Here is a 26,855-nt window from a genome sequence, read left to right as displayed (position 1 = left end):
TGGCAGAAAGTCAAAAGTGGCACTTCGTAACTGACTCAAGCAGTGGAGATGTGCAGTCCTCTTTCAAAACTTCTGATTATGGTGAGGAACAAGTGTCACTCTGATGCCAGTGTGCCTTAAACCCTTCCTCGAAGTTGGCTAATCCCTCTCTCTTGAACAAAAACGTCAGGATTTAGGTCCAGAGCTTTGGCAGGCAACAATATAGGATTACAATTTAGTATTTTCTTCATTGCATTTTTTAATATTCATTTACGTTTGTATTCAAGTTTTACTTATGGCTAGTGATAGCAGTATTTACTAGTTACTGGCAGGATGTTGTTAGGATCAAAGAGAGTGCCGTGAATGTGAGAATTAAGTGACAGCGTTGGGAGTTACAGTTTGAATCATGGCTCTGCCACGGTCTTGGAAAAATAACAAACTTTTCGAACCTCATTTTTTCCTTCATAAAATGGATGTGCTGACTTGGAAGATACTCCCCTGCTTCCAAAAATAAGGATATAAAAAGTACTGTGTGTCCAGCGCACTCATAGTACGAATAGAACGGAAGGTTCTAGTACTGAAACTCAACCGCGAAGCACATGAACATAAATGTCACAACAAAGCTGGTTTCATCTCTGGTTTTATTAACTAGCCACAGGCCACCTAGGTGAAAGTCACTCTCATTTCTCTAATAGTTTAGTTTTTAAGGTATAATTACCATAACCTAGCTAAGTACCAGCTATGTACATGAACATATTCCTTTCCATAGGACTCTGTGTTTTCAAGGTTACTTAAATATAACATAACCAGAATCCATAATTCCGTATATATTTCCACAACAGAAAATGTTTTATCCTTCCAAGTCATTTAACATCACTATCAATACACAAATGATAAAAAGCACAATGTTTTTGCAAAACTTTTCCCTGTACAATCCAAATAGTCATACCAATGTCATCAGTCTCTAGATTGGTATTGCTTATGCAAAATGTTATCATTTGGAAGAAGCAGGGTGAAGGGAAAACAGGATGTCTCTATTATTTTTCCATTTTCAAAATAAGTTAAAGTTAAAAAAATGTTACTCATGAAAATGACAGTATAAACATTGCAGCTCAAAATTTAAGACAAAAATTTGAATGGCCTTAGGAGAGCTTGGGAGTCACCTGACAGAGGTGATACCTCAGTCAGTGGGACGGTGAGGCTCAATGAAAAAGGCTTACTTATGTATAAGGCTCATTTCTAATTCTGGCAGTGATAAACATTACACGGTCTGCTCTCCCCAACTGCTAGACCAAGAAGCCCCCGAACTGGCTTCAGCTAACAAGGAAGAATGTGAGAGGGAGACAGGCCCCCTAATTTTGTGAAAACTGAGCGAGGGAATACTCTCTCTCTAATTTATTTCAGGCACTGTGCACTTGAAACTCACTCAATGACTTGCGCAATCCCGGGCTGACAGTGTGCCAAGGCTCGGAGCCGGATCGGGACCCAGGCCTCACTGGGTTTCATCTCGGGCCCTGCGACTGCACCAGCGAGTCGGCCTGGCTCAGGGCCAGCTTGTCCTTTTTCTCTTTCTGCAAGACCTGCTCCTCCCACAGCGCCTGGTCCACCTGATCGTCGGTAAGCACGACGGGCTGGTACTTTTCATCGAAGAGACGCTCGTTGGCCTCCGAGTGTAGCTGATGGGACCCGACGACGCGCAAATGTGCCGGCAGATGGAGGAACTCGTCATCGTTGATGTCGCAGTCGCGCATCCGAGCCCCCAGCACCCACCAGCGGCCCACGAAACCCACGTCCAGGATCCGGTCCGGGAACTCAGCCCAGCGGGGCTGCAGATAGCGGCAGCGGGCTTGGTAGAGGCTGGCCTGGGCGTCGTAGGGCGCCTCGTACACCAGCGAACACAGGCCCAAGTTCACGTGGCGCAGGCGACCGCGGCCCCGCAGCCAAAGCAACCGTTGCACATAGGCTTCTGAGTCGCGGTTGCGCGTGGAGGGCGCCAGCAGCAGGAGGGCCCCCGAAGCATCAAGCAGCGCCTCCTCAAAGGCCGCCTCGCTCGGCGCCAGCGCGCAGCAGGTCGCCGCGCCGCCCAACAGCCCCACGTACACGGCTGCCCGTCCCGGCCGGGCCCGCGCCGCCGCCGCCGCGTCCCCACAGGCCTCCGCGTAGTCCCTTAACAGCGCGCGGGCCCAGGTGCCTGAAGGGAGAGAAGCGTGGTGACAGGAGTTCAGCCGCTGCGGCCACCTAACCCACCGCTTCCTGACACTCGCCGCTACTCACCCAACCGCGCCCACACGCCCGGCTTCGCGGCTGCCGCGTTCCCAGCCTCTCCGCGGCTTCGCGACCAAAGTCTCTTCAGAGCGGCGGCCGCCATCCTCTTCCGGCTTGGTGTCCGTTCTCCGAAGAGAAACGCCAGCGATTCGAAATAAAAGGCCCCGCGAGTCTCATTTGCGCAAGCGCCAATATCGCCGGAAATGGTTTCCCATCGGAAGAGGAAAGAACACGGACCGTCGCCGGATGTTGCTGTCTGGGATAAGTGGGATTGAACGGCGAGTAGGCGGGTCGCGCAGGCGCAGCAACTCTTGGCCACGCCGCCAGAGACGGCCTCAGGTGAGACGGCGTCAGGTGGGGAGCTTCGTCCTTTTCATCTGTGGGTTAGGGGCGGCGAGTTCATGCCCTCGTGGGTGCGGTTAGACGCCAGACCAAGCTCGGGGCTGAGGGGTGGACTCCGGGAGGGGTACCGAGTGGGGTTGGGGGCGGACTCGATTGACCTCTGTCCTCAGAGCGGGATGCAGTGACGCCCCTGGACGACCATGGCAGCGGCCGACGAGCTGGCTTTCCATGGTGAGTGCAGCTGCGACCTGGCTCGACCTTCTACTCCCTCCGCTGGCCAGAATTTCCTATCCAGGTCCCACCTCATATCACGAGCCGCAGTCAGTTGTGAACCCCGACCCCAGCCACGAAACCCAGCCCTAACTCGAAGCCCGCTTCATCCCTGAACTCAGACCACAAACCCGGACCGCCACTCCAAATCAGACTCCATCCCAGAACCAGCCCTCATTTGTCACCCCAAATCCCCAAAATCGAGGAAGCTGGGCCCTGAATTGGGGAGAACACTTGAGGTGGCCATGGTTAGAGTCATGGACCCCAGGTGAGCCATGGGCCAAACTAAATTGTCTTGACCTCCCAAACATGCCTGTGTCCCATAATTGTTCTCGATAGAGTTTGAGGAAGCCACTAATCTGCTGGCTGAGACCCCAGATGCGGCCACCACCAGCAGAAGTGATGAGCTGACCCCACAGGGGCACGTGGCTGTGGCCATGGGCTCGGATGGCAGCTATGGAGCTGAGAATGAAGTGGAGGAGAGTGACAAGACCGCGGTGAGTCCCTGTGCTCTGCCTCTGTTCAGCGCCCAGTTGACCCAGGCTGGAAGGGCAAGCACTGAAAGCCTGCGCTGTGCAGCTTCTACAGGAGGAGAAGCAGCAGCCCGGGTTCTGGACCTTTGGCTACTATCAGAGCTTCTTTGATGTGGACACCTCACAGGTCAGGCCCGGGAAGCTGGTGGGATGGGGCTCGGAGTCACGCTTGGGGTTCACCTATTCACTGAGCACTGTGTACCAGGCCCTGGGCAGGTTGCTGGGGATACACATGTAGGGGAACAAGAGCTTCCCCCCAGGCTTGCAGAAGTTAACTGGTGTGCAGTAAAGGATTGTGGTGTGGTGACTCGGGCTTTAGGTAATACAGCGGATGCACATGATAGGATGACTTAGAGAAAGGTTTTCTCAAGAAAGTGAGGAGTTTGCTGAGACTTAAAGGAGAAGGAAGACTTGGCTGGGCAGAGTGGAAGGCAGCATAAGTATGTTTCAGGCACAGAAAACATCATGTACAGTGGACCAAAGATGGGGGAAGGCATGAACTATCACAGAAGCTACCTGTCAATCTGGTTGGAGAGTGAGAGGTGGAGAATAGGCAGGTAGAAGCCAGATCACAGAGGGCCTTGTGAGCTATGGTAAGGAATTTGGGTTTTATCCCGGGGGTGCTCTTGGGAGTCATGGAGAAGAGAGGATTGAGTGGAACAAGGAGATAGGCAATGTGGAAGGTGCATCAGAGGCCCCAGGCCAGGGCAGGAGATGGTAAACCAGGGCTGCCGAGTAGAGGACCTATTGGAGATGTGGGAAGGAAAATGCCCAGGACTTGTTGACCTTCCTTACTGGGGTTGGGGGAGGCAACAAGGACAGCCTAGTAAAGAGGAAGGTGGCAGGCCTGGAAGTTGTCAGAGTGGTGGGACACTGGAATACTGAATGGAGGCTGGCCAGGGGAAAGGCCTCCAGGCCATGCGAACAGCCTATCAATCCTAGAGAGAAGAGCCGATTCCTTTCAGTATGGAGAGAGGTGGAAGGGCAGCAGAGAGGGAGCCTCTAAGGTCGGGGCAGGAGCTTGGCCTCTTTCCTCTGTGGGTGGCGAGGAGCCACGACAGGTTTCCATCCTGGGCCCTGGATGTGCCCCCCAGGTCCTGGACCGGATCAAAGGCTCACTGCTGCCCCGACCTGGCCACAACTTTGTACGGCACCATCTGCGGAATCGGCCTGACCTATATGGTGAGTAAGGTTGTGCTTTAAGCTCTTTCAATTATTCATTTAGCAGATGGGGACTGAGAGCCTGGAGTATAGCTGAGAAGAAAGCAGAGTCACTCATGGAGAGCATGGAATTTACACTGTTCAGTGAGACAGAGACATAAAAGGTTGCAGAGGGTGACGGAGTTAGGAAGAGAAGCAGTTGGTCTACAGGATGAGAGTGGCTACTTTACATGGGTTGGTCACCCTCTGAGAAGGGTGAAGGAATGAGCCTTATTGGTGTCAGGATTGGGGTTGGAAAGACCTAAGGAAAGAGCATTCCAGGGGGGTATAAACTCTGGCAGAAACACCTGAACCAGAGGGCAGCACTATCATTAGAGCAGAGTGAGGTGCCAAGAGGCCATCGAGGTGACAGATTACAGGCCTCCTAAGCTTTGGTGAGAAGGGATCTGGGATCTTAGCTAAGTGTTCTTAGGTGCCCTCTGGCCACTGTGGGGGATGAGGGCGGATGACAGGAGACCAGGGAAGATGTGCCCGCCGTGGTCCAGCTGCGGGATGGTGTTGGGGCCTGGCCCGGGGGGAGAGGACTGGTTGGATTTAGGCCTATGCCTTGAAGGTAAAGCTGACAGAATTCGCCAACTCCCTAGATGTGTGGTGGAGAGGCACCAAAGAGGGCACCAAGGTTTTTTCCTGGACTATGAGAAAGATGGAGTTGTTATTTATTCATGGGAAAAGCTGGGCAGGTTTGAGAGGAAAGAGCAAGTATGGTGGAGTGGAGAGGGAGATATGCACATGGAAACGTTGCCTGTAAACCTGAGGTTCCAGGCAGAGACCCAGACTTGAGACGTTTGGGAGTCTTCAGCCTAGAGGTGGCACAAAACCCTGAGGTTGGACAAGGTCATGCAAGAGGTGAGGAGAGAGGGGCCGAGAACTGGGCCTAGCCGGCTCCCTATCATTAAAGAGGTCAGGGAGTCAAAGAAGTTGAGGAATTTCCAGTGACGTGAGACAGAAACCAAGAGCGTGAAGTGGCGGGCGGCAGAGGAGGTCAGCTTCATCAAAGGCTGTTGAAAGGCCAAGAAAGGTGAGGGCTGAGAGCCAGCACTGGATTCGCCACATGGTCGTCGTCGAGTAGTTAGCCCAGGGCTTGGAAGGAGGCTGGACAAAATAGGACAAGTCACCTGTCCTGGGAGCTCTGGGTCTGGAACCAGACTGCACCCCATCTACAGGCCCTTTCTGGATCTGTGCCACACTGGCCTTCGTCCTGGCCATTACTGGCAACCTGACACTGGTGCTGGCCCAACAGAGGGACCCCTCCATCCACTACAGCCCCCAGTTCCACAAGGGTAAGCAAAGTGGGCAAGGCCCAGCACCTGGTGGGGCAGAGTCACCATAGGGCCCCGGGGTCACAGAACTATCTGCCTTGCCCTGCAGTGACCATGGCTGGCATCACCATCTACTGCTACGCCTGGCTGGTGCCACTGGCGCTGTGGGGCTTTCTGCGGTGGCGCAAGGGTGTCCGGGAGCGCGTGGGGCCCTTCACCTTCCTGGAGACCGTGTGTGTCTACGGCTACTCGCTCTTTGTCTTCATCCCAACCGTGGTGAGTGCGGCCCAGGGGTCGGGGCAGCAGGTGCCATGGAAACACACTTGTTAGTCAGCTGCCCATGTCGCCCCCAGGTTCTTTGGCTGATCCCTGTCCCATGGCTACAGTGGCTCCTTGGGGCGCTGGCTCTGGCACTGTCAGCCACTGGCCTAGTGTTCACCCTGTGGCCCATCGTCCGTGAGGACACCAGGTTGGTGGCCTCTCTGCTGCTGTCTGCCGTTGTGCTGCTCCATGCCCTCCTGGCCATGGGCTGTAAGGTATGGGTCTGGGGTGGTCATGGCTGGACCTTGGGGTCAGCTTGCTGGCCCTGATGCTGACCCCAGGTGGGTCTTGGTTCAGTTTTATTTCTTCCAGCCGCTGCCTCCAGTGCACGTGGCACCTCCACTTCAGGCCACATCCCTGCCTCCAAACATACTCCTGATATCCACCCTGCCGAGGACCATGGCAACTTAGGAAGGCCCAAGTAAGGAACTGTTTCCAGCTATGGCATAGGGGCTTCCAGCTCCCTTCCCTCTCCCCTTCCCTGGCAGGGTGTGACATCACAGGGCCACTGCTAGGAGTCTCTCTCTTTCAGGTCCAGCCTGAGGAGATACCTTTGCCTGCCCTTCCCCCCAATGGCTGAAGGCCCTTTGACACTTCAAGATCACTCTGCTACTTTCCAGACTTTTCTTACAAAGCAAACACTTTTATTTTCTATGCAAAGGTGATTCAGAGAATTTATATAAAGGCGGGAGAGGGGTGGCTGAGCAGGGAGCTTCCAGTGCAGTTGTCACCCCATGGGCCACCTGCTGGGCCTTCTGCTTCCCCTGACTTGGACAGGCAGAAGAGCAAATGGGGCCATCCCAGCCTAGCCAGGACTGCCTTCCTGTTGGAGACAGGCACCCAAGGATGTGGCAGTGGCTGCTCCCTGCCACCCAGGGTGCCCAGTTAGCAGGGCCTAGCCTCAGCTCCAACACATCCGATTTTGGGGGTGTTAGAAAGGGGGAACAGAAATAGAAGAAAATTGCCTGTGCTGAAACATACATTTCCTTGTTTATTTTTTTCTATTTTTTGGAGGGAAAGGTCCCTGCAAAACCCCTTCCCAGGCTGGGAGGGGACCAAAATGCCATCATCGTAGTAGGGACTGGAACATCTACAAATATTGAGGGAAATACATAGGCCTAATGTTAGCTACAAGGAAAAAAAGACTCCTTCCATGACAGATCCTTGAGGTTTCTGCGTCTGCCCCCAATGGCTGACAGTGACCCGCCCCTCCAGGCCCACAGGCCATCTGTTTTGGTGAGGTTGGGGAACCCGCAGGGGCTCAGGGACAGGACAGCAGCAAGAGGCAAGGGCCAAGGACGGAGGGCCTTCCCGACAGCTGGGGTGGGTTGTACATTCAAGTGTGAGGTGAACCCTTTTGTGGGAGGGGGCTGGGGGCTGCACAGGCCTGGCCCCACTCTGTCCTGAAGACCCGGCAGGGCTGCCCCTCACCACTAAGCCTCTGAGTTGGGAGAGGGGCTGCTGGCTCGGCCCGGCCGGCCTGGTTTCTCAGAGGGTCTGTGGATTGACACTGGTTCTTTTCGTAAAAAAATAAAATTAAAAAAAGCAGCATGTCACGCCCATTGTGACCAAGGCCTGGTAGTTGAAAGGGAGGCCCTGCCTAGCCAGGACTGCCATCCTGCTGGAGACAGGCAAGGGGCAGGTGCCCAAGGATGGGGTGGCGGCTGTGCCTTGCCACCCGCCCCACAGGGCCTGCAGCTGTCAGGCCTGGACACGCCTGTTACGGAAGATGTTAAACCGGGGGCACGGGGGGACAGAGCTCCCACAACATGATCTTCTGTAAAGTACGGCAGCGACACACGCTCAGGGCCAAGATGTAGGTGGATGGTGGGGCAGGGGTGGCGGCGGCAACATTGTGTAAAAAAGTGTCCGAGTTCCCATAGCAAAGAGGGCTGTGACCGGTGTTTGGGCTTCTCCAGTACAGGGGTGAAAGCCGCCGGGGTGGAGGGGTGGGTGGGCAGGTCTTCATTTGGTTTCCTGGTGCTGTCAGTCTGGTCCCCGCTGGAGGGGCCTAGCTCCCGTAGTGCATGGTGTTGGTTGGGATGGACATGGGCGAGGCCATCGAGATGGCGGGGCCACCCATGGTGAACTGGCTGTTGACCGCGTAGTGGGCACTGGAGCTGCTGCCACTGCTGCCCTGGGCGCCGGAGGACCCTGTGGGGCGGGGCATGAACACTGAGGACCAGCTCAGCCCCCTCGCCCGCCCAGCCCCACAGCAGAGTCAGAGGGAGAGACAGAGCAGGCGAGAGGGCAGGTGGGCCACCCAGCAGTCATAGCGCTCACTCCCGCGGGACCCGCTCCCTCCATTACCTTGGACAATCCCTGTGCTCATTATGGAGCCCATCCGGGAGTGGGTGTGATTGACAATCCCCGTGTTGGCTGCGCAGCAGAGGGAGGAAGGAAGGGAGACGATGTCACCGCCCCCGGCTGGCCCCGGCCCATGTTCTGCCCGCAGTGGGCGCTCCCACTCGCGATTTCACACCAGGGCACAGGGAGGGTGGACACAGCGGTGGCAGAGTGAGGCAGAGAAGAATGGAGGACCTCAGCCAGGAGCCCCAGGAAGAGGAAAAGGTGACAACAGCGATGCTGATGCAGAAGGTCCAAGCACGTGGGCCGTCCCTGGCGGCCTTCCCCCACAGCACCCAGTCTGGGCGACACTTACCTAAAGGAATCAGGTTGTTGTGGCCCACACTGGAGCCACTGGCGATAACACTGCTCAGGTCATAGGCAGTCGGCATCCCTGTGCCCAGAGAGGGAGATGTCAGGGGTGGGGACAGTGTCCTGTGCGGAGTGCAAGAAGCCAGAACTGCCAGCTTTGCCCAGGGAGCTCTGGCAGGTGTGACCAAGAAATGACCCTGCCCACCCACCCCAGCAGCACAGGGGTGACTGCTCACCAGCCACGGCCATCCCACTGCTGAGGTTGTACGTGCTGCCTGTATTCCACATGTTCTCTGAGGGGGACGTGTAGTGAGAGCCAGGCGGGGGCGAGGGCGTCGTGCCTGTGTACCTGCAGCAGACACGGACCCGTGGGCAGGGCAGAGGGGCTGCGGGCCCAGAAGGTGCCCCCCATGCAGGCCAAGTGCCCACCCTACCTGAAGAAGGGGTTCTTCAGATCCAGGAGGTTACTGGATTTGGAGCCTGTCTGGTCTACCTGGGCCACAATACTGATGTCGTAGCTCTGTCTGTGGAGAGGGCCAGGGAGGGTGGCCATGAGCGAGTTGGGTAACGGAGCCCTGCCTCCCTCAGCCCCCGGTGGCAGCTCATACCTTTTGTTGGCAATAAGCAGACATGTCCCTGAGAGCGTGTCCCCGGCCTTGGCAAACAGTGGTGACTGGAACAGGCACCGGACCTGGTACCAGTGGGTCAGGGGCTCCGTCGGGGCCGTAGACAGCCACACGGTCATTCTGCCGAGCAAGGACAGGCACATACTTGACGGCTGGAGCCACCACCCTGTGCACCTTGAGCTCTCCTCAGGTGTCTGCCCCATTTCATGGATCCCCCAGGGCCCTGGAGCTAAGACAGGCTGGCCACACAGGCCACTACACACACACACATAACACACATGAGGGGACCACAGCCGTGGGGCTTCCATCCACCCTGACACACATCTCATGAAGGACAGTCACTCAACAGGGTAAACACACTCCCTCAATAGTCAAAGGCAACCTCTCACTGCCATTTGGAAGGGACAGGAACCTGGAGGGGTCCCCAGCTCAGCTTCCAAACCAGCCGGGCCCGGGGTTCACAATTGCAAGCAGGTCCCGGGGGCTAGGACAGCAGGCTCTGCTCTATTGCACTCACATGGAGCCAATGAACGCCACGTCAAACCAGAAAGCCAGACCATGAACCAGCCCAGAATGCAGCATGTGGAATTTGAATGGGATTTCTATCCTGGAAGGCAAAAGACAGTGATTGCTGGGGAAGCTGAAGAGGGGTTGGCAGGTGCAGACTCCCAGACCTGGGTCTGCCCACCTGCACAGTGGAATGTCCGTGGGAGCCAGCAGTGGCCCAGGAGAAGGGGCATAGGGGACGGTACCTGTGCAAATCCCCTTCTTTGGCTTCTAAGAAGTTCACCGTGTACTTCACAGACTTGGCCATCAGGATCCGGATGTCAAATGTGTCCTGAGAGAGACCACAAGGTGACCTGGCTTCAGGCTTAGGCAGCGAAGCAGGGGAATCCTGTCTCTCTCCCTGAGTCTGGCTACATACACCTTCTAGGCCAGGGTCCCCACCCACCGGGCTGCGGGCCGGTAGCAGTCTGTGGCCTGTTAAGAACTGGGCTGCACAGCAGGCAGTGAACAAAGCTTTATCTGTATTTACAGCCACTCCCCAGCCTCAGCTCCATCTCAGATCATCAGGCACTAGACTCTCATAGGAGCACCGATCTCGTGCCAAAAAACTTGGGGACTACTGCTCTAGGCCATTCAGCTCAAACCAGTTTGCCCTTCTTAGATATGCTGGGGAAGGATGAATTGGTACCTCATGGGGGACAATTAGATGACAGCTCTCAAAATGACAAGCGTTCATACACATTAAAGACCTAGCCGTTCCACTTCCAGTTCAACCTACATGTGTACACATGTACAAACTCACACATGTAACTAAAGTAGCGACACTGGAAATCATCTAATTAAACCAGCGCTGGCCTCCATACAAGGCTGTGCGGACATGAAAAAAAATGAAGAAGCTCTTTGTGAACATACAGGGAACGATCTCTGAGATAAAGTGTTAAGCAAGTCCATGAAAAGGCCAGTTAGTTAGAGAACTGTGCTGCTGTCCATTCCCAGCTACGATGGAGATTTTCATTAGACAAACACTCCTCCCCAAAACTATGAGCCAAATAAAATAGTTGTTTGAAAGCACTGGAGAGAGACTGCAGGAGCCACGGCTTTGGAGACCAAGATCCGAGAAAGAAGGGAGATGCTTTCTGGCCTGCGCCTTTTCCCCTTGGGCTGGGACATTTCAGCAGCCTCCTTGGGTGGGGAAAGCAAGGTGGGGGCTCAGGGCTGCCAATGCAGTTGGGACTCAAGGGGCCAATGCGCTAAAGTAAAGGGAAATGTGGGACTGTGAGGTGGGCGTTCACCATATATCACTTTGTAGCATTTGCCAATTCCTGAGCTGTGGGATGGGGGTTAGAGGCCAAGAAACCAAGCAGAAAGCCACTCCTGAGACACTGAAATGCTAAAAGGTTCAGCAGCATATCTGGTGCTGGGAAGCTGCGGCGAGGGGCCCTGTGAACTGTGCCCTAAAAGCAGTGGTTCTCAAACTGTGGTCCCTTCCAGAGCATCAAGGTCTAAACTATTTTCATAATAAGACTCAGATATTCTCTGCCTCTTTAATTCGTTCACTCACCTGTAATATCACAACAGAGGAATGAAGAAGCACAATCCAACTGTCTTGTTAAGCCAGACATCAAGAGATTTGCAAATTAAAAATGCTGCTATTCTTGCTGAAAAGTTTTGGACGTAGTTTTTTTCTTGAAAATGCTACTTATGTTAACAGGTAATGATTTTACTATTTTTTTTTTCTTTTGAAATGGATACATATTTTTAAATTTCCTGGGCTTAAGTTTTTAATACCAATATACATTGACAGTATATCAATAGATATAAGGCACATTAACAAATTTCTTTTGGATTCTCTCTTTTTAAGAATGTAAAGGGGTCCTGAGACCAAAATTTTTGAGAACTGCTGCCCTATAGGGAAATCAGGAAACATACCAGCCAAGGAGAGTTGGAAAAGCAGCCACCAAATATCTCAAATACATGATAGGACCAAGGTGATCTATCCATATGGCTACCTGCCTGAAGAAAAACAAACCCTTGGAAGGAAAAACATCACCCAGAACCTCTAAAATTTTCATTCTGGCATCTGATGACCAGGCACCAAGAGACAGGACTGAAGGATGAGAACCAAAAACCAAGAGAAAAAACAAAACAATGGATATACACTTACCAAGAAAAAAAAGGTAAAAGTATAGAGAATTTCACAGAGAACTGAAATAAAAAATAAGCAAAATAAAATTCTAGAACTAAAATTAAGAATTAGGAAATAAGATTAGACATAGGAAAGAGAGGACTGGAACTGGAAGATGAACCGGTAGAATATATGAAAATGAAGCAATTGAGAGAAAAAAAGCATGGAAATACAGAAGAGTTAAAATCAGCTGAGACATGGTGAAAAGATCTAATGTACATGTCATTAGAATCTTAGAAGAAAAAGAGAATGGTGTAGAGTTAAGCATGTAAAGAGATACTGCCCGAAGGTCTCTCGAAAGTAGTGAAAGACATCAAAAGGGAAAAACAATACTATATACCATATTAAAACGAAAGAAGGCAAGAGTTAAAAAGAAACAATAGAAAAATAGTTAAATGATATTTATACCCCTAAAGGACAGTAATTACATTAAATTTCAATAGTCTAAATAGTCTAATTAAAAGAAAACATCTGGTTAAAAAATAAAACCCAAATTACACTACTTACATAAGACAAACCTTAAATAATAAGAACACCAAAAGGTTACAATTAGGACAGAGAAATATATATTGTACAAAGATTAACCAATATAAAGCCAGAGTAGCTGAACTATGTCAGAAAAAAATAGACTTTAAGGCAAGAAATACCACTCGAGATAGACTTTTAATAATGACAAAAGGATCAATCCAACAGGAAGATATAACAATCCTAAACCTGTACACACGTAATAATGTAGTGTCTTGAAGATATAAAGCAAGACTTACCAGAACTAAATGGAAAAATAAATCTACAATCAGTAATAAATGGGAAAAGCAGATCAGAAAATCACTAGACAGAGATTTGACCAACATGATTAACAGTTGCGACCTGACAAAATAAGTGATTAATATACATTTTTCTCAAGTACACATAGAACATAAAAAGAGACCACATACAGCAACTCTCAACAAATTTCTAAGAACTAAAATCATAGAGTGTATGTTCTCTGACCACAGAGAAAGACAGAACAGTATGTTTATTATGCTATATGTTTTTTGAGAAAAAGATTTAAGTATATATATATATATGTATATGTACATTTGTATAAAACTTCTGGAAAGATATACAAGAAATACTGTTTGCCTATAGGAAGGAGAACTGCATGTCTTGGGACAGAAGTGGAGAGGTTTTTCATTTTTATACTTTTCTGATTTGTGAACTGTGGGTCTATATAATCAGTTCAAAAATCTCTAATGAAAATCGATCAAATAAAATCAGTACACCAAGGATCAATTCACCTAACAGTTCACCTGTATTGCATGCTTCCTCTGTGCTAAGCACTCTGCATGCATTGCCACTTTGTTCCCAACAGCTCAGAGAGCTCTGTGCAGGGGCTGAAGTGAGAGCTGAGAAGGTAAGTGGCTTCGCCTGGGCTGCAGGCTTACACCAGGCCTGACAGGAAAGCCCACACCCCACTCCCATCATCCCAGAGGGGGCCATGCCCAGTGCTAACTGCGATAGCGCCCTAGGCGCCCCACTCACCACCACAGGCTGCCGGAAGTACTCGTCCACAGCGGCGCCTCGGAGGGCCGACAGGTCCACTCCATGGAAGGATGGCTGGTACCTGCAGAAAGTCCCCGCCCCCCACCGCAAGGTCACCAGCAGCAGAAGAGGCAGGTGGGGCAGCCTGCCTTCTTTCCCAGCTGGCCCTTGTCCAGCCCAAGTCTTTCAGGTCCTGCTGAGAATGAGCAAAAAAAGAGGCAGGACATCCCTAAGAAGGGACGACTCATGCAAGGCACACTCACCAGAAGTTGGCCTTGGTGAACTGCTCCATGTAGAGTTGTTCGTCCGTGAAGGGCGCAAGGTGGACGTCACCAATGGTAGGGAACATGTTTCCTGGGAGGCAGGAAGGGGTGCTGGTGTTATGGTGGGACACATTTGAGGGCCTGGCAGAGCCTCCAAACAGTCCCAGGACCCCCAATCCTGGACCTTCCCAGCCTCATTCATGCCTCATTCCTGCGACACAGAGGTCCTGGGCACCTACTCTGCCAGTGGCCACAGTAAGCACTTGACATGCACTGTCTTGCTAAACCTGGACGGCCAACTGGAGAGACAAGAGGGTCTGTCCTTATGTCTCATTACTAGGCTGGAAGACAGGAAGGCACCTGCCGGGGCCTAAGGAGTAAGCAAGCGGTGCCCAAGATGCAGCCAGGTCTCCAGAGCCCTGCTCCATAAGCCAGCAGTGCCTCTTAGGCGCCATCATCCATGGACATGCAGCCAGGGACAGCGAGACAAAGTGCTCTGGACAGAACGAGGCCTGAGCCCCAGGCTACGCTGTCGGAGCCTCAGCTGAGGCCAGAGGCTGGGGGAAGGGGCGGTAAGCTGAATCCCCAGTGCTGGGACTGCCCAAGCGCTGGCAGGCAGGGGGTGCAGTTTGGCACCCCCGGTCTGGCCCATGGCTTGAAATGGGAAAGGGACAAGATCCTCCATCTGCATGACTCAAGGAACAAATGAGTCAGGGCCAGCAGCACAGAGGGACAAGGCTCCCTCGTCACCTGGCCTCCAGATGTGGACCTCTCTCCTTCCTCTATGTGGGGGAAGGGGCCCAGGTGCTAGTGGGGATCGGGCTGGGGTGGGGGAGGGGAAATGTTCCATTCTGGTCCAGAGGCCACTAGCTGGGTCACCTGCCCAGGGGGAATCTGTTAGCCCCTGGGGCATCATGGGAAAGTGTCCTGGCCCTGTAGGTACCTAAAGGCAAGCAACTGGAGAGCCAGCTCCTTCCAATCCCCACAAAGAGCTTCCTGGGATGGGACAAAGCCACACACACGAGGCAGGGCAGAGGGCAGTGCCTGGCAGTGCGGGGAGTGTGCAGCTGCCCGTCCATCCCTATGTCCCATAAGGAGGAGCCCATTCTGCTGGGGCCACCATTCCCCAGTAGGCTTAGCCACCAAATGGCAGAATAGGAGGAGAGTAAGTCCAGACAACTTCCCAGGCAGCCTGGTTTCCCACACTCACACCTGGGACTCGGGACCTCTCCAGAGCACCAGGAGAGGTCACAGCTGTGGGAAATGGCAGTCACCTCCCACCACCAGGAGCAGAGTCCGAGGCACGTCCTTGCATTCTGGACCAAAGGCGGGAGGCCCGAGGTGGATGCTTCCCCACAGACCAACCCACTCGTCTGCCACAGGGCTGCCACTGCACCGCTTCCCACCCCACTGTCCTGGTCAGGTCCTCCCATGCCACACGCACGCAGACACAACCCCTTGCTTATGCAGAAGTACTAAAAAATACACAACCTGAACTTAAAAACAGACACACTAGCGGACGTTCAGGGCCAGGAACAGACCCCCAGGGACACAAATGGACAGGTATAAACAGTGGCCCAGTAACCAGGAGCATGGCCAGGCAGGCACAGCGACACAACGGGAGGCCACAGATGGGAACACAGGACAGCTGCCCCCACTGCACGCAGATCCCAGAACACCTGCAGCCATCGTCCCTGCAACACTAGAGCGCGACATGGAAAAGGCTGCCTGGAGGCTTTCAGGGGACCTGAGGGTGGCCCCTGTGTACTCTGGCCAGGCGGACTGGGGAGATAAGATGTATGGCCTCGTCTGGGGCCCAGGGTTCCCACGCCACAGCCAGCATGGTGGGGGTGGGTCAAAAGCCCAGATGCCCTTAGCACCCAGGACACCAACACAGGCCAGCAGGGGGCTGAACCACCGTTGTGCTGACTGAGCAACATCTAGGCGCTCCCCAAAAGAACTCCAGTGGGCGTGACCCCGGCCTTTAGGCCCGGAGCCAGCAGGGACACTCACCGCCGGGCCTCAGGTACTTCTTGGCATGGAGGTAGCTCTCGAGCATGCGCTCATTGAAGAGCATGTAGCCCATGGGCTCCGAGATGATGATGTCCACCTGCTCAGGGAGGGAGACCTCCTCCACCTTCCCGGGGATGACGATGATGCGCTCGGTGAGGTGGTTACTCTTCACCAAGACCTGCGGGTGGGAGGACCTCCATCTACACGCAGCCTCGGCGGCACCCTATCTCTGGCCGCCATCAGCCACAGCACCAGCCCTCCCTCAGGGCCTTCCCTACTGTAGCTCATGGTACCCTGATGTCACCCCTCACCCTGTGAGGACAACTGCTTGATGAGAAGAGAGATGGGGATGACAAGCTTTGCTACAGCTACCAGAGCTAAACTGGGACACGCCCTCCACCCCAGCGATTCCAGTGCTAGGAATTTGTCCTACAGACATGATCGCACACAGGAGAGGTGACACGTGCATGAGGAGTTCAGTACAGTATCCATCTGTGCTGCAAGGACCAGTGGGCACCTTAAGTGGGGTAACGGTCTAAACAAACAGTGGTCCATCCAGGCAAAGGAATGCTCTGTGGCCACGAAAAAGAGAAAGAAAGGTCTCCGTGATGACACAGTTGCAGGCACACTGTGAAGGAGCAGAGCAGGTGCGAGATGGTGGGCGGAGAAAGAGCACATGCTCGCCCCACCCAGTAGCTCTATGGAGTTTGTAGACATGTTCCTTCTCCTCTGGGGAGGGGGCTGGCGGCTGGGAATAGGGGTGGGCAGGGGAGCGCCCTCACTGTTCACCCTTTTGCGGCTCCTAAGTTTTGAACCTTATGAATGAAGGTTTCAGTGCAAAAAGAAAAACCAAAAAAATGATAACTAACACTAATGAAATGAAACACTGTTGCCACCCATATTTTAAAGATGTGGGAAGTGGGTTCAGAGAGGCAGGCCGCTCACCAGGTTTGGGATCCCACCCTGGTCTGTGTGACTACACAGTCCCCTGAAGCAAGGCCCCAAACTGCCCCTAAATCCAGGGGGTGACCATCAGTCATGGAGGGGATTCCACCTCAGGTCCAGCAAGTCTCTCCCTCCCACGACCAACTGGTTTTGGGGAAAGAGACCAAAGGAGAGAAAAAATGTCCCCAGGTTCCCTTGGATCTGAAGGTCAGGTGTCCTGGGGGCTCGTGGCAGGGCCACCTTCCCCAGGCTGGAGCAGGCAGAGCTGAAGGGCGAGAACGGGATGGGGTCCCAGTGGACTGCTGACCTCAGCGTGCTGGGCCATGGTGCTGGCCTCCACCGCATAGATCTTCCTTGCTCCAGCTTGGGCGGCGAAAAACGACAGGATCCCAGAGCCACAGCCAACATCAAGAACAATCTGAGGGAAGAGGGACCAGTGAGAACAAGACACTAGTAAAGTGACAATGATCAGAATAATATGCACATCACCAGGCTCTGGCTCCCCGTAGACCCACACCACTGAGCACCCTCTGGGGCCTGCAGCCTGCCTCCCAAAGCGTGGGCCAGCTGCCCACAGCTTGGTTTCTGAGCTGCCTGGAGCACACGGGAGCCCTGGTGCTGGATCTGAAGATTTCTGAAGATAGGTAGGATGTTAAGACTATCATATGCTCTCGGACCCAATTCAAGGACTGGCTGGGTTGTCAACTGTCTATGCAGCATGGTGGACACTTGGCTATCACAAGTGAGCCCACAGTTTCTCGGGGAATGAGCGCTCACCAGGCAAGGACACCTCTGAGCCCTGCAGCAGGCAGGAGGGGGCAGCCCCTGACCCCAGGCCTCATGGGGGATTCCCAAACCCTGGGAGGAGCCCCTGAGGAAAGCTTACTTGTCCCCAACCCCACGGGCTCCATAGCCTGTGAATCAGCTGGGCTGAGTGCTGTGGGCCACCCTGGACACTGGCTCGACAGCTGAAAGGTGTCCTTCTGGGGCCTCTGCAGCCCTTGCAGGAGGTAAAGGGGTCCAGAGGGTGTTGGGGGTGTTGATGGCAGTATCTCCTGTGTGCAGGCTGATGCCTGCCCAGAGAAGCAGCCACTGGCTGGGCTGGGGCAGGTGAGCTGCCCAAACCCTGGGGGACCGGCTGGGGGCCCTCTCGAAGGCTGCTGGTCCCATGGCGTGGGCTCTTGGAAGAGTCCCGGTTAGTGTGTGGGATCATCCCTCATTCTGGGTTTGTCTGACTGCTTCTGCATCAGCGGACTCAGGGTAACAGTTCCTGGTGGTGACATGCATGCACTCTAAAGCAGAACTGCTCAGAGCATGGTGGTGGGCACAGAGTGAGGCCCAGAAGGGGCACCAGGATGGGTGGGTTGGAAGGGCCTTGGGGTGACTCTCAGAGCTCTGGATGAACCAAAAAACAGATCTCCATCCTGGGAGAGCTGGAAGGGACTTTGCCGAAGGAGCATGTGCTGCCCGGGCCCCAAGCACCGCTCCAACATAGCACACACCAGCGGCCCCGAGAGGCATGTTGCCATGTGCAAGACAGCCCCTTCCCAGGCTGTGGCGCTCAGGCCCTGGGGTCCAGGGGCCTCAGTGTTCTGAGGGAATCCTCAGCAGCGCTGGTCATGGATGAGGTGGATGTTAAGGACCATGCGGAGAGGCCCCAAAGATACGTCGGGAAAAACACAAGCTCCCATTTGGTTTAAAGTGGAGAGAAGAAAATAAATTTTCACTTCTGAACACAGATACTCTATACTGCTCTCCCTCTTTTGAATGAGTGCACAGCACGTCCTCACATAAGGTCACTTCATTTGATGTCGTTCATTATGCTGACGAGACGCAGTAGGAACCTGACTCTTGTTTATATCAATTAGCCTATCTTCCGTACAACTGATTTTCTCATATGTCATTTCGCTTAAAGCAGCAGAACCTATCAGCGACATTGAGGACTCACTATCCACTACTTGGTAATATTAAAAAGATCTTAAAAGGAACCATGGAAATATCTAGTAAATTATACTACATCCTTGAGAGCATGTCCCAAGATATACCGTTAGGTGGGGAAAAAGTATTTTGCAGTGAAACACAATCCTATTTTGAGAGAGAGAGAGAGAGAGAGAGAGAGAGAGAGAGAGAGATTTTTTTTTTTTTTTTTAAAGCTTAAATAACTATAAAATATATATGCTAGTATATGCATGGGAAAAATCGGGCAGTGGTTGTTCTGGAAGGAAATGACAGAGGCCTCTCATGTCTATATTGTACGTAATATAGACTTGAGTTTTGACGAAAAGTAGATTTTGCTTTTGTAATCCAAAAATGTTAAAGACAAAATCCATGAGCAAAGAGAGAGAGAGAGGCAACTGCCAAGGTGAGGCAGGCGGGGAAACTGAGGGGAGGGGCGTGAGGCGCAAGGAGGAGGGAGGCAGGGTGGCCGCTCACCTTGTCCTTGAAGTCTGTGTGATTCTGCAGGATCGCACGCTGGTAGGTGCCCGTCCGCACGTAGTCTTGCATCATGTTCTGCTGCTGGGACAGGTAGCCATAAAACTGGAACAGAGACACGCCAATGGCACAGGGCACGCGGTAGCACAAACGTCCAAGGCCCTGGCCGGCCCTCGACAGAGGAAGGCCTGCCCACCTTGGGCACAAACCTCCAGAGGGAGGTCGAACCCTCTCTGCTGGCCCGGACCCCACTGGCAGCTGCTGGCTGCTCCAAGAGAGGGAACAGGAAGCCAGCGGCAGCCCCTAGCATGGACACTGCCACCATCATCGTGGCTGAAGGACACAGCTAGATGCCGCCTGGACCTGGAAGCCACCAGGAGAACTCAAGATTTGCCACAGGCAGGGTTCAGGGGCCGCCTGTTCCATCTTAGGGGCCCCAAAGAAGCGGAGTAGTAGATCAAACAGAACCCTAGGACTCAGAGCGCCAGGCAGGTGAGGTGCTGCGGGGTCTCTCTGTAAGACAACGGGCGATCGGGAGGCAGCGTGGCACCTGGGCAGGAGCACAGGCTTTGGCATCAGGCAGGCCTGGCTTCCCATCTTGGCTCTGTTGCATAATAGCTGTGTGACTTGGAGCAAGTCACTTAACCTCTCTGAGCCTCAGTTTTCTCATCTGCAAAATGGGGACAATAACAGTACTTACCTCCTAGAGTTGTTGGGAGGGCTCAAGTGCTTCCGTACGTTGTGGAAGCGCTTGGACCAGTGCCTGGCGTGCCCTACGTGGTCAGTATATTTTAACTGCATCAGAACTCAAAACACCTATGGGCCTGAACGTCACCTGCACTCAAGTCCTTCCAGCAACCCTCCTAAGCAGGCCCTGGCAACTCCGTCTCACAGATGAAGAAACTGAGGCCAACAAGCGGAGGAAACTTGCCCAAGGTTACGCGGCTAGTAAGGGGCAGAGCCAGGACGCGAACCCAGGTGGGCCTGCCCTGTGCTGCGCAGCCTCTCGGGCCCATCAGGTGGCGGCAGTCTGGCCAGGGACGGCAGGTACCCACCTGGAAATACTGCACGGCAGAGGACTCCTCCGTCCGCTCGCTGAACACCGACCGCTCCAGAGTGTGGCCCCGGCAGGTCTTCAGGATGTTGTAGAAGGAACAGAAATCTGGAAGGGGGAAGCCAGGTCATGCGCAGCCGTCTCAGGGGTGGGAGGGTTCGGATGGGCCAGTGGCCCTCTGCCTAGCTGCACGCCCTGACTTTCCTGTTGTGCGTGTGTGACTTGGCGATTTCTTTTTTCCAAAAACAATGTTGAAACTTAAGGAAAAGAAGGGTAGCCGAGACTGCCACTCAGTGGCTAACACAAAATGGCAGATGTCCCACACTCTTGGGTGAGCTGGTGGCAGTGGACCTGGCGCTGCCTCACTGAAGGGCAGGGTGACTAGAACCTTTGCAGGACACACGCCCGCCAACCCAGGCATCAGATTTCTGGGATTCGCCCCAGCAAATTACTACAAGTGGCGCACAGCAGTTTCTGTGCATGGCAGTAAACACAAGGGACGCCACCACCTCAGTGTCCCATAATGGAGGACTAGATGGACCCCAGTGGACACAGAGAAGCACGTCAGACAACTGATCACCACGAGTCTGCAGGACTGGATGTTATGCAGCCTTTTAAATGAACTATATTTATTAACATAGAATATGCCCGCTAAATTGTATCAAGTCAGAAAAAACAAAATCGCAGACAGAAAGTAACACAGTGAATGCCAGGGGCTGGGGGAGGGGCGGAATTAGTGTTCCATGGGGACAGCATTTCAGTTTGGGAAGATGAGAAAGTCTTGGAGACGGATGGTGGTGATGTTTGCACAATGTGAGTGTGTTTAATGCCACTGAACACTCAAAAAGGGTTAAAGTGGTAAATTCTTTGTTGTATCTACTTTACAATTTTAAAAACTGTTAGGACTGAAAAGAGAAAAAAGTAAAATATCAATATCCACAGAATAGAAAGGGACTAGAAGTGTTGACAACACCAGTTCTTAAAGGTTATCACTGGGGGTGTTTTCTTTAACTTATTTTCTTTTTAACAATGAACTAGAATTTTTTATGTACATAAGAAAGGAAAGGAAGTGTGGGGCATAAGAATGCTTCCGTGGGGGCGGGGGGGGGGGGGACCACCTGGCTGCTTTCTTCCCACTGTGGCCTCCTCTGCAGGTGGCAGCTCTGAAGCCAAGAGGCTGATCTAGGCCATGAGAAGTCTCCTCCAAGGTGGCACTGTGCCAAGTGAGGGGGCTCCTGGGAGCTGGCGGTGGCAATGGGCAGGTGGCCTCTCCTGCCCTAGCCCCTGCACCGCCCACCAGTCCTACTAACTTCTGCTCTCCAGTGACCAATCCCAGTTGCTAGACCTTCAGGCAGTCTCCAGCCCTGGGGGGTCCTACTGCCTCCCCTGCTGTCCCACCCCAGAGCCACCACAAACTCTCCTCAGGAGCCTCACGTATCTGCTTGTGTCCCCACTCTCACTCCCCCACCCCCATCCCCCACAGGTCTGCTTAGAAGTCTCCAGTGGCTTCCCTCGGTGCTCAGAATAGAGCCCCCGCCTGCCTCATCTCGTGGAGGGCCCCAAGACCCCAGCTGCCGGGCTCCTCCGCGAAGCTAATATGTCCCCTCCTTTTGAGAGGAGTACAGCCTGGCTGGGCAGTCGGGACAGGACTCTCAAAAGGAGGGGACATATTAGCTGAGCCCAGAAGGACCCAAAAGAGCCACGGAGGAAGCGTGCAGGGCAGAGCGTTCTGGGCAGTGAGAACGTGCTCTGACGTGGGGACATTTCTGAATGGCAACAGAGCCTTTGCTGGGAAGGATGGATGGTCCATGAGTTAACCAGGCTCCAGGCCTGGCTGGCCACAGCCCAAAGCCTAAGGCCCCCTGGCTCTGGGAGCTCTGTGTGCCACCGGGACAGAAGGGACACCTACCGTTGGGTGTGGCGAACTGGATGAGGACGCTGTTGCAGCCCAGGGTGATGATGAAGGACTGCTTGCCCACACGGCTGCACTCCGTCTCTCGGGACACCGAGCACTTGAACACGCACACATCTTCATCTACGAGGACAGAGGCGGGCATGAGCCAGCAGGCCCCAGGGCCAGCGAGCAAGGCTCCCTATTAACAGCTATTGTTTGAGTCGCTCACCCCGTTCCTTCATTTCCTGATTCTTCCAGGGTGCCACAAATCCCTCCCTGAAAGCGCTGCTGTGTGCCTTGCCTGCCCAGCCCATGCTAAGGCCAAGATGACGGTCAATCAGGCAGTGGGGACGCAGGGACACTGCCTGTCCAGTGGGAGAGAACTGCTGTCCACAAGGCTACCAGGGCTGAGATGGGGGTTGCCAGGAGCTGTGGAGCCCAGCAAGGCATTCTGGCCTAGGATGTTCCCGCATGGAGCATGTTCTCGTGCCAGGCTCCTTGTTCATCCAGCAGACACTGAGGTGGGAAGACACAGCGACAAAAAGGGAACTTTGGCAGGGCAGAGGGTCCCAGGACCCTGCTGGGGCGCCCAGGCCCAGCTGAGGGAATCGGGCATTCAGTGTCCTAACTTTGTGTCACACAGGAGATGGGGACGTGGGGGACTATCGGCCTTCAGAGCTGAGCGAGGCTGGAGTGGAGGTCAATAAGAACCCTTGGTGGTACCTCTGCTTCCTTCAGCTGAGCCCTCTCCTCCTCGCATTTATGTGGCGTTATTGATTATGAGCAAACACCCCTGGGTTCATGCCCTGCCTATGCCACTTAGCGTGTCATGAGGAAGGTCAGCCTCTCTGAGCCTAGGTTTTCTCATGCAGGAAGCATTGCATCCGCGTGCCTGCGACTGTTACTGTGACTGACAGTCATATTCAACAAGCATGTGGTACGCCCTCTTCAGCTCAACAGTGACACTTAGCATCAGCAGCAACAGGACAAACCCATACGATGCTGTGGCCCTGATGTAATGCAGTGGGACAGATATGGCATCTGTTATGCATTCTTGGCACAAGTTTTACTCCGGTCTCATCACAAAGGGACAACAGATAAGTGCCAGATCCTGGGGCTGTCTATAATACAACCTGCCTAGTCTCCTCAAAATGGCCAATGTTAGGAGATACCACCAAATTGCTGGAACTCTTCCAGAGGGAGGGAGACTTAAGAGATATGACCATCAAATGTCAAGTATGACCCTGGATTGGAGCGGAAGGAAAAACTTTTCGAAAGCTATGAAGTACAACTGGGGAAACATCAGTATGGATTGTAGATATGATCATTTTAAGTGATTCAGATGTGACAATAGCATTGGGATTCTGTAGAACGCCCTTATTCTTAGAAGACACATGTGGAAGTATTTTGAGTGGATTCTCGTGATGTCTACAGCTTGCTTTCAAGTGGCTCAGAGAATCAACAACAAACTATATGTATAGAGAGAAGCACGAGTACAAATACGGCAAAATTTTCCCCATCACCCAGAAAAAACAAAATAGTCTTGAAAAAGAACAAAGTTGGAAGATTCACATTTCTTGATTTCAAAACTTAACATAAAGGTACAGTACTCAAAACGGAATCGTCCTGGCCAAAGGACAAACATAGATCAATGGAACAGAATTAGAGTCTGGAAACAAACCCTTACATTTACAGTCAACTGATTTTTAACAAGGGTGCCAAGAACATTCAGTGGGGGAGAGAATAGTCTCTTCAAGAAATGGTGCTGGGACAACTGGATTTCCACATGCAAAAAATGAAGTTAGATCATTACCTCACACCATATATAAAACCTGATTCAAATGGATCAATGACCTATATAAAAGAGTAAAAACTACATAAATTGAACTTCACAATTAAAAACTTTTCTACATCAAAAGACATTTAAAAAAAAACAACCTATAGGACGGGAGAAATATCTGCAAATCACATACCTGATAAGGATCTAGATAGAGTCCAGAATATACAAAGAACTCTTAACAACAAAAGATAAAAACAACTCAATTAAAAAATGGGCAAAGGTCTTGAAGAGACAGATTGCTCCAAAGGAGATATACGAATGGCCAACAAGCATATGGAAAGACACCATTAGTCATTAGAAAATGCAAACCAAAACCACAGAGATATCACTTCACACCCACTAAGATGGCTATAATCTAAACAGAAAAAGAAGGGGAAATAACAAATGTTGGCAAGAATGGAGAAATTGGAACCCTCATACCCTGCTTGGTAGGAACAGAAGATGGTACAGCCTCTGTGGAAAACAGTTCAGCGATTCTTCAAAAAGTTAAACATAGAGATACCATTTGATTCGGCAATCCCACTCCTAGCCAAAAGAATTGAAAGCGGGTATTCAAACAAATACCTGTATACAAATATTCAAAGTAGTACTATTCGCAATAGCCAAAAGGTAGAAATGACTCAAATGTTCAACTGCCAAATGGATAAACAAAATGGGGTGTATCCATATGACGATATTATTCGGCCATAAATAAAGGAATGGAAGATACGACACAAGATGGATGAACCTCAGAAACATTACGCCCAGTGAAAGAAGCCAGACACAAAAGGTCACGGATATATGACTCCATTTATATGAAATATCAACTCGGCAAATCCATGGAAACAGAAAGCAAACTGGTGGTTGCCAGGCACGGGGAGGAGGAGAATGGGGAACGATTTCTTAATGGACACGAGGTTTTCTTTGGATTGAAGAAAATGTTTTGAAACTAGACAGAGGTGACAGTTACGCGATACTGGGAACGTACTAAATGCCACTGAACTGTACACTTTAAAATGGTTTGTTTTATGTTATATGAATTTTATCTCGATAGAAAAAAAAAACACATCCCCAATGGGTAAACGTAGGTAAGATGGGCCTACGGGTGTTCACGGGGCCAACTCCCCGTCTCCTCCTGCGTAGTCTGAGCGCTGGGCCAGGGGCCAGGCCCTGGAGGGGGCTCCCAGGGACACAGTGTGGGTTCTGCCAAACTGCCTCACACCTCAGGAGCCAGGTGCTGCCCTCCGGGGCGGGCAGGGAGGGTAAGGGAGGGTCGGCAACGGCCAACCTCCTGTCCACGGGCAGGAGGGAAGAGCATTCTGGCAGGCTTGCGGCCATGCTGCACCCACAGGGGACCCAAGACAAGGTACTCCCAAGTCCAGCAGGTCCCAGGAACGGACCACGAACCTTGGCACAGTGTCCATGCCCGTGCCCCTTCTGGGGCAGGAAATAAGCCAATCTGTCGGCTGCGGCAGGGTGACAGCGAGCAGAGCAGGGAGGACCTCTGTTTACAAAGCAGCCTGGCAACCCAACCAGTCGCCCTAGGTGCCCCGCCCGCAACCTGGCGCCGGACTGGCAACCACAAGGACCTGCGTCCAGGAGTGCTGGGCCTGAGGGCACCCCGACCCGCCCCATCACGGCAGTGGCACCCAATACCCGTGAGGCCAGCCTTGTGTGAGAATCACTGCTATGCCGCCCCTGGCACACAGGAGCTGCCCGGAGGTGCCTAGTATCTGACAACCCAAAAAAAAGGCTGTCCAATATTCCTACATGCTTTGGAAAACCTCTGAAGTCCAAGCTCTCGAACTGGCAGTTGAGGTCCTGCATGACCTGTACCCGGCATTCATCAGCCTCTCCACTCCCCAGCCCCTTCCCCATGGCCACACTTAATCCTCCCCACGACCCTCCTCCAGGCCTTGGCACACGGTTCCCCTCTACCTCTCCCCCATAACTAGAATGGGCCCTCAGCACGACAGGCAGAAGTGGCGACATGACACTGTGCCTCCATCTACCCGCACATGTGGCTCAGGCTCACCCACTGCCCACAGTCACCTGTGGCTGAGCGGAGCACAGCTAGAATGTCCGGCCGGTTGGCCTCCTGGCTCCCTAACGACTCCCTAAGGGGAGAGTGTCCTGGGAGAGCTTCGCCCCCCTGGGAAAGGGGCCTAGGGCCCAGAACTCACAGAGCCTGGACCCGACAATGACGATTAGGTCCCCCCACAGACACAGCACCGTCTGTTAGGAAATCTGCTGGCAGACTCAAAGGCTGGAACTATCAAGTCACCCTTTATTCAGCCATCAGTGGGTGAGACACAAGAGGCAGGAACTCCATGCCCGACCTCCAGAAACCAATCTAGAAAGCACAAGCCTTGTCCCATCAGCCAGTGTATTCGGGGGCTGTGTGCGCATGGCCCAGAGAAGTGAGGAACAGGAAGCAGGAAGCAGTGGCTAGCAGGCCACTATGACAATTTAAGTGGAGGAGAGCACAAAGGGGGCTGTGGCCAGCGGGCTGTTGCTGGGGTCCCACTGACAGGAGTTGGCAGAGCTGTGACCAGGCCCACTGTCCGAGTCACCTTCTCCCAAGTGGCTCTCTCAAGGCAGGATCTGAACGGGGAGTATAAGGGAGTCAAACTCAGACTAAGGGATGTTAATCATGCCACCAATGCCACAAATGTGTGTGCCCTGCTCCTGGTCCCAGCTGGGCACTGTGAGCTAACTTCCCACCTGCCACCCTGCCAAGTCTGTGC

At 52.9% G+C, this 26,855-nt stretch overlaps 3 protein-coding genes across 8 annotated transcripts in view; 1 reads left to right on the top strand and 2 right to left on the bottom strand.

Annotated features, from left to right (window-relative positions):
* Window positions 1–602: 602 nt before the first annotated feature.
* TIMM29 (translocase of inner mitochondrial membrane 29) lies at window positions 603–2,397 on the bottom strand. Its single transcript, XM_011380303.2, has 2 exons — window positions 2,254–2,397; window positions 603–2,170 (listed from the first exon to the last, which is right to left on the bottom strand). The coding sequence occupies exons 1-2, from the start codon at window positions 2,345–2,347 to the stop codon at window positions 1,482–1,484; spliced, it is 783 nt and encodes a 260-aa protein (XP_011378605.1). The 5' UTR covers window positions 2,348–2,397; the 3' UTR covers window positions 603–1,481.
* Window positions 2,398–2,456: 59 nt separating this feature from the next.
* On the top strand, window positions 2,457–7,170 carry YIPF2 (Yip1 domain family member 2). Of its 5 annotated transcripts, none has more exons than XM_023523349.1 (10): window positions 2,457–2,583; window positions 2,757–2,817; window positions 3,196–3,353; window positions 3,436–3,516; window positions 4,484–4,571; window positions 5,774–5,890; window positions 5,979–6,145; window positions 6,223–6,338; window positions 6,503–6,611; window positions 6,723–7,170. In XM_023523349.1, the coding sequence occupies exons 2-9, from the start codon at window positions 2,787–2,789 to the stop codon at window positions 6,567–6,569; spliced, it is 825 nt and encodes a 274-aa protein (XP_023379117.1). In that variant the 5' UTR covers window positions 2,457–2,583; window positions 2,757–2,786; the 3' UTR covers window positions 6,570–6,611; window positions 6,723–7,170. The 5 variants fall into 5 exon arrangements, with proteins under 5 accessions (XP_023379117.1, XP_023379116.1, XP_011378604.1 ...); XM_023523348.1 differs by having other exon boundaries at window positions 6,488–6,611; XM_011380302.2 differs by having other exon boundaries at window positions 6,223–6,405.
* CARM1 (coactivator associated arginine methyltransferase 1) overlaps window positions 7,162–26,855 on the bottom strand; it is a 39,301-nt gene continuing 19,607 nt past the window's right edge. Inside the window, exons 1-16 of one of the 2 annotated variants that reach the window (XM_023523346.1) lie at window positions 22,519–22,618; window positions 22,305–22,430; window positions 20,397–20,503; window positions 19,342–19,446; window positions 17,216–17,326; window positions 15,964–16,141; window positions 13,951–14,041; window positions 13,688–13,769; window positions 10,227–10,312; window positions 9,992–10,081; window positions 9,457–9,594; window positions 9,283–9,372; window positions 9,085–9,197; window positions 8,853–8,930; window positions 8,501–8,569; window positions 7,162–8,344 (exon numbers count right to left, since the gene is read on the bottom strand). In XM_023523346.1, the coding sequence (XP_023379114.1) occupies window positions 8,202–8,344; window positions 8,501–8,569; window positions 8,853–8,930; window positions 9,085–9,197; window positions 9,283–9,372; window positions 9,457–9,594; window positions 9,992–10,081; window positions 10,227–10,312; window positions 13,688–13,769; window positions 13,951–14,041; window positions 15,964–16,141; window positions 17,216–17,326; window positions 19,342–19,446; window positions 20,397–20,503; window positions 22,305–22,430; window positions 22,519–22,603 (1,692 nt within the window). In that variant the 5' untranslated portion in view covers window positions 22,604–22,618 and the 3' untranslated portion in view covers window positions 7,162–8,201. Of the gene's footprint in view, window positions 8,345–8,500; window positions 8,570–8,852; window positions 8,931–9,084; window positions 9,198–9,282; window positions 9,373–9,456; window positions 9,595–9,991; window positions 10,082–10,226; window positions 10,313–13,687; window positions 13,770–13,950; window positions 14,042–15,963; window positions 16,142–17,215; window positions 17,327–19,341; window positions 19,447–20,396; window positions 20,504–22,304; window positions 22,431–22,518; window positions 22,619–26,855 lie in introns of those variants that run through there. The other variant, XM_023523345.1, reaches the window with a different exon arrangement.

The sequence above is a fragment of the Pteropus vampyrus genome, unplaced genomic scaffold, assembly GCF_000151845.1.
Source record: "Pteropus vampyrus isolate Shadow unplaced genomic scaffold, Pvam_2.0 Scaffold391, whole genome shotgun sequence".
NCBI lineage: Eukaryota > Metazoa > Chordata > Mammalia > Chiroptera > Pteropodidae > Pteropus > Pteropus vampyrus.
This window is presented reverse-complemented; position numbering and strand designations above follow the sequence as displayed.

Bases quoted from the DNA above. Each gene is read 5' to 3' on its own strand.
- TIMM29 (XM_011380303.2), bottom strand. From the start codon at position 2,347: ATGGCGGCCGCCGCTCTGAAGAGACTTTGGTCGCGAAGCCGCGGAGAG. The intron at 2,171-2,253 runs GTGAGTAGCGGC...CTCTCCCTTCAG, and splicing joins GGGCGTGTGGGCGCGGTTGG to GCACCTGGGCCCGCGCGCTG.
- YIPF2 (XM_011380300.2), top strand. From the start codon at position 2,787: ATGGCAGCGGCCGACGAGCTGGCTTTCCATG. The intron at 2,818-3,195 runs GTGAGTGCAGCT...TGTTCTCGATAG, and splicing joins CGACGAGCTGGCTTTCCATG to AGTTTGAGGAAGCCACTAAT. The intron at 3,517-4,483 runs GTCAGGCCCGGG...TGTGCCCCCCAG, and splicing joins TTGATGTGGACACCTCACAG to GTCCTGGACCGGATCAAAGG.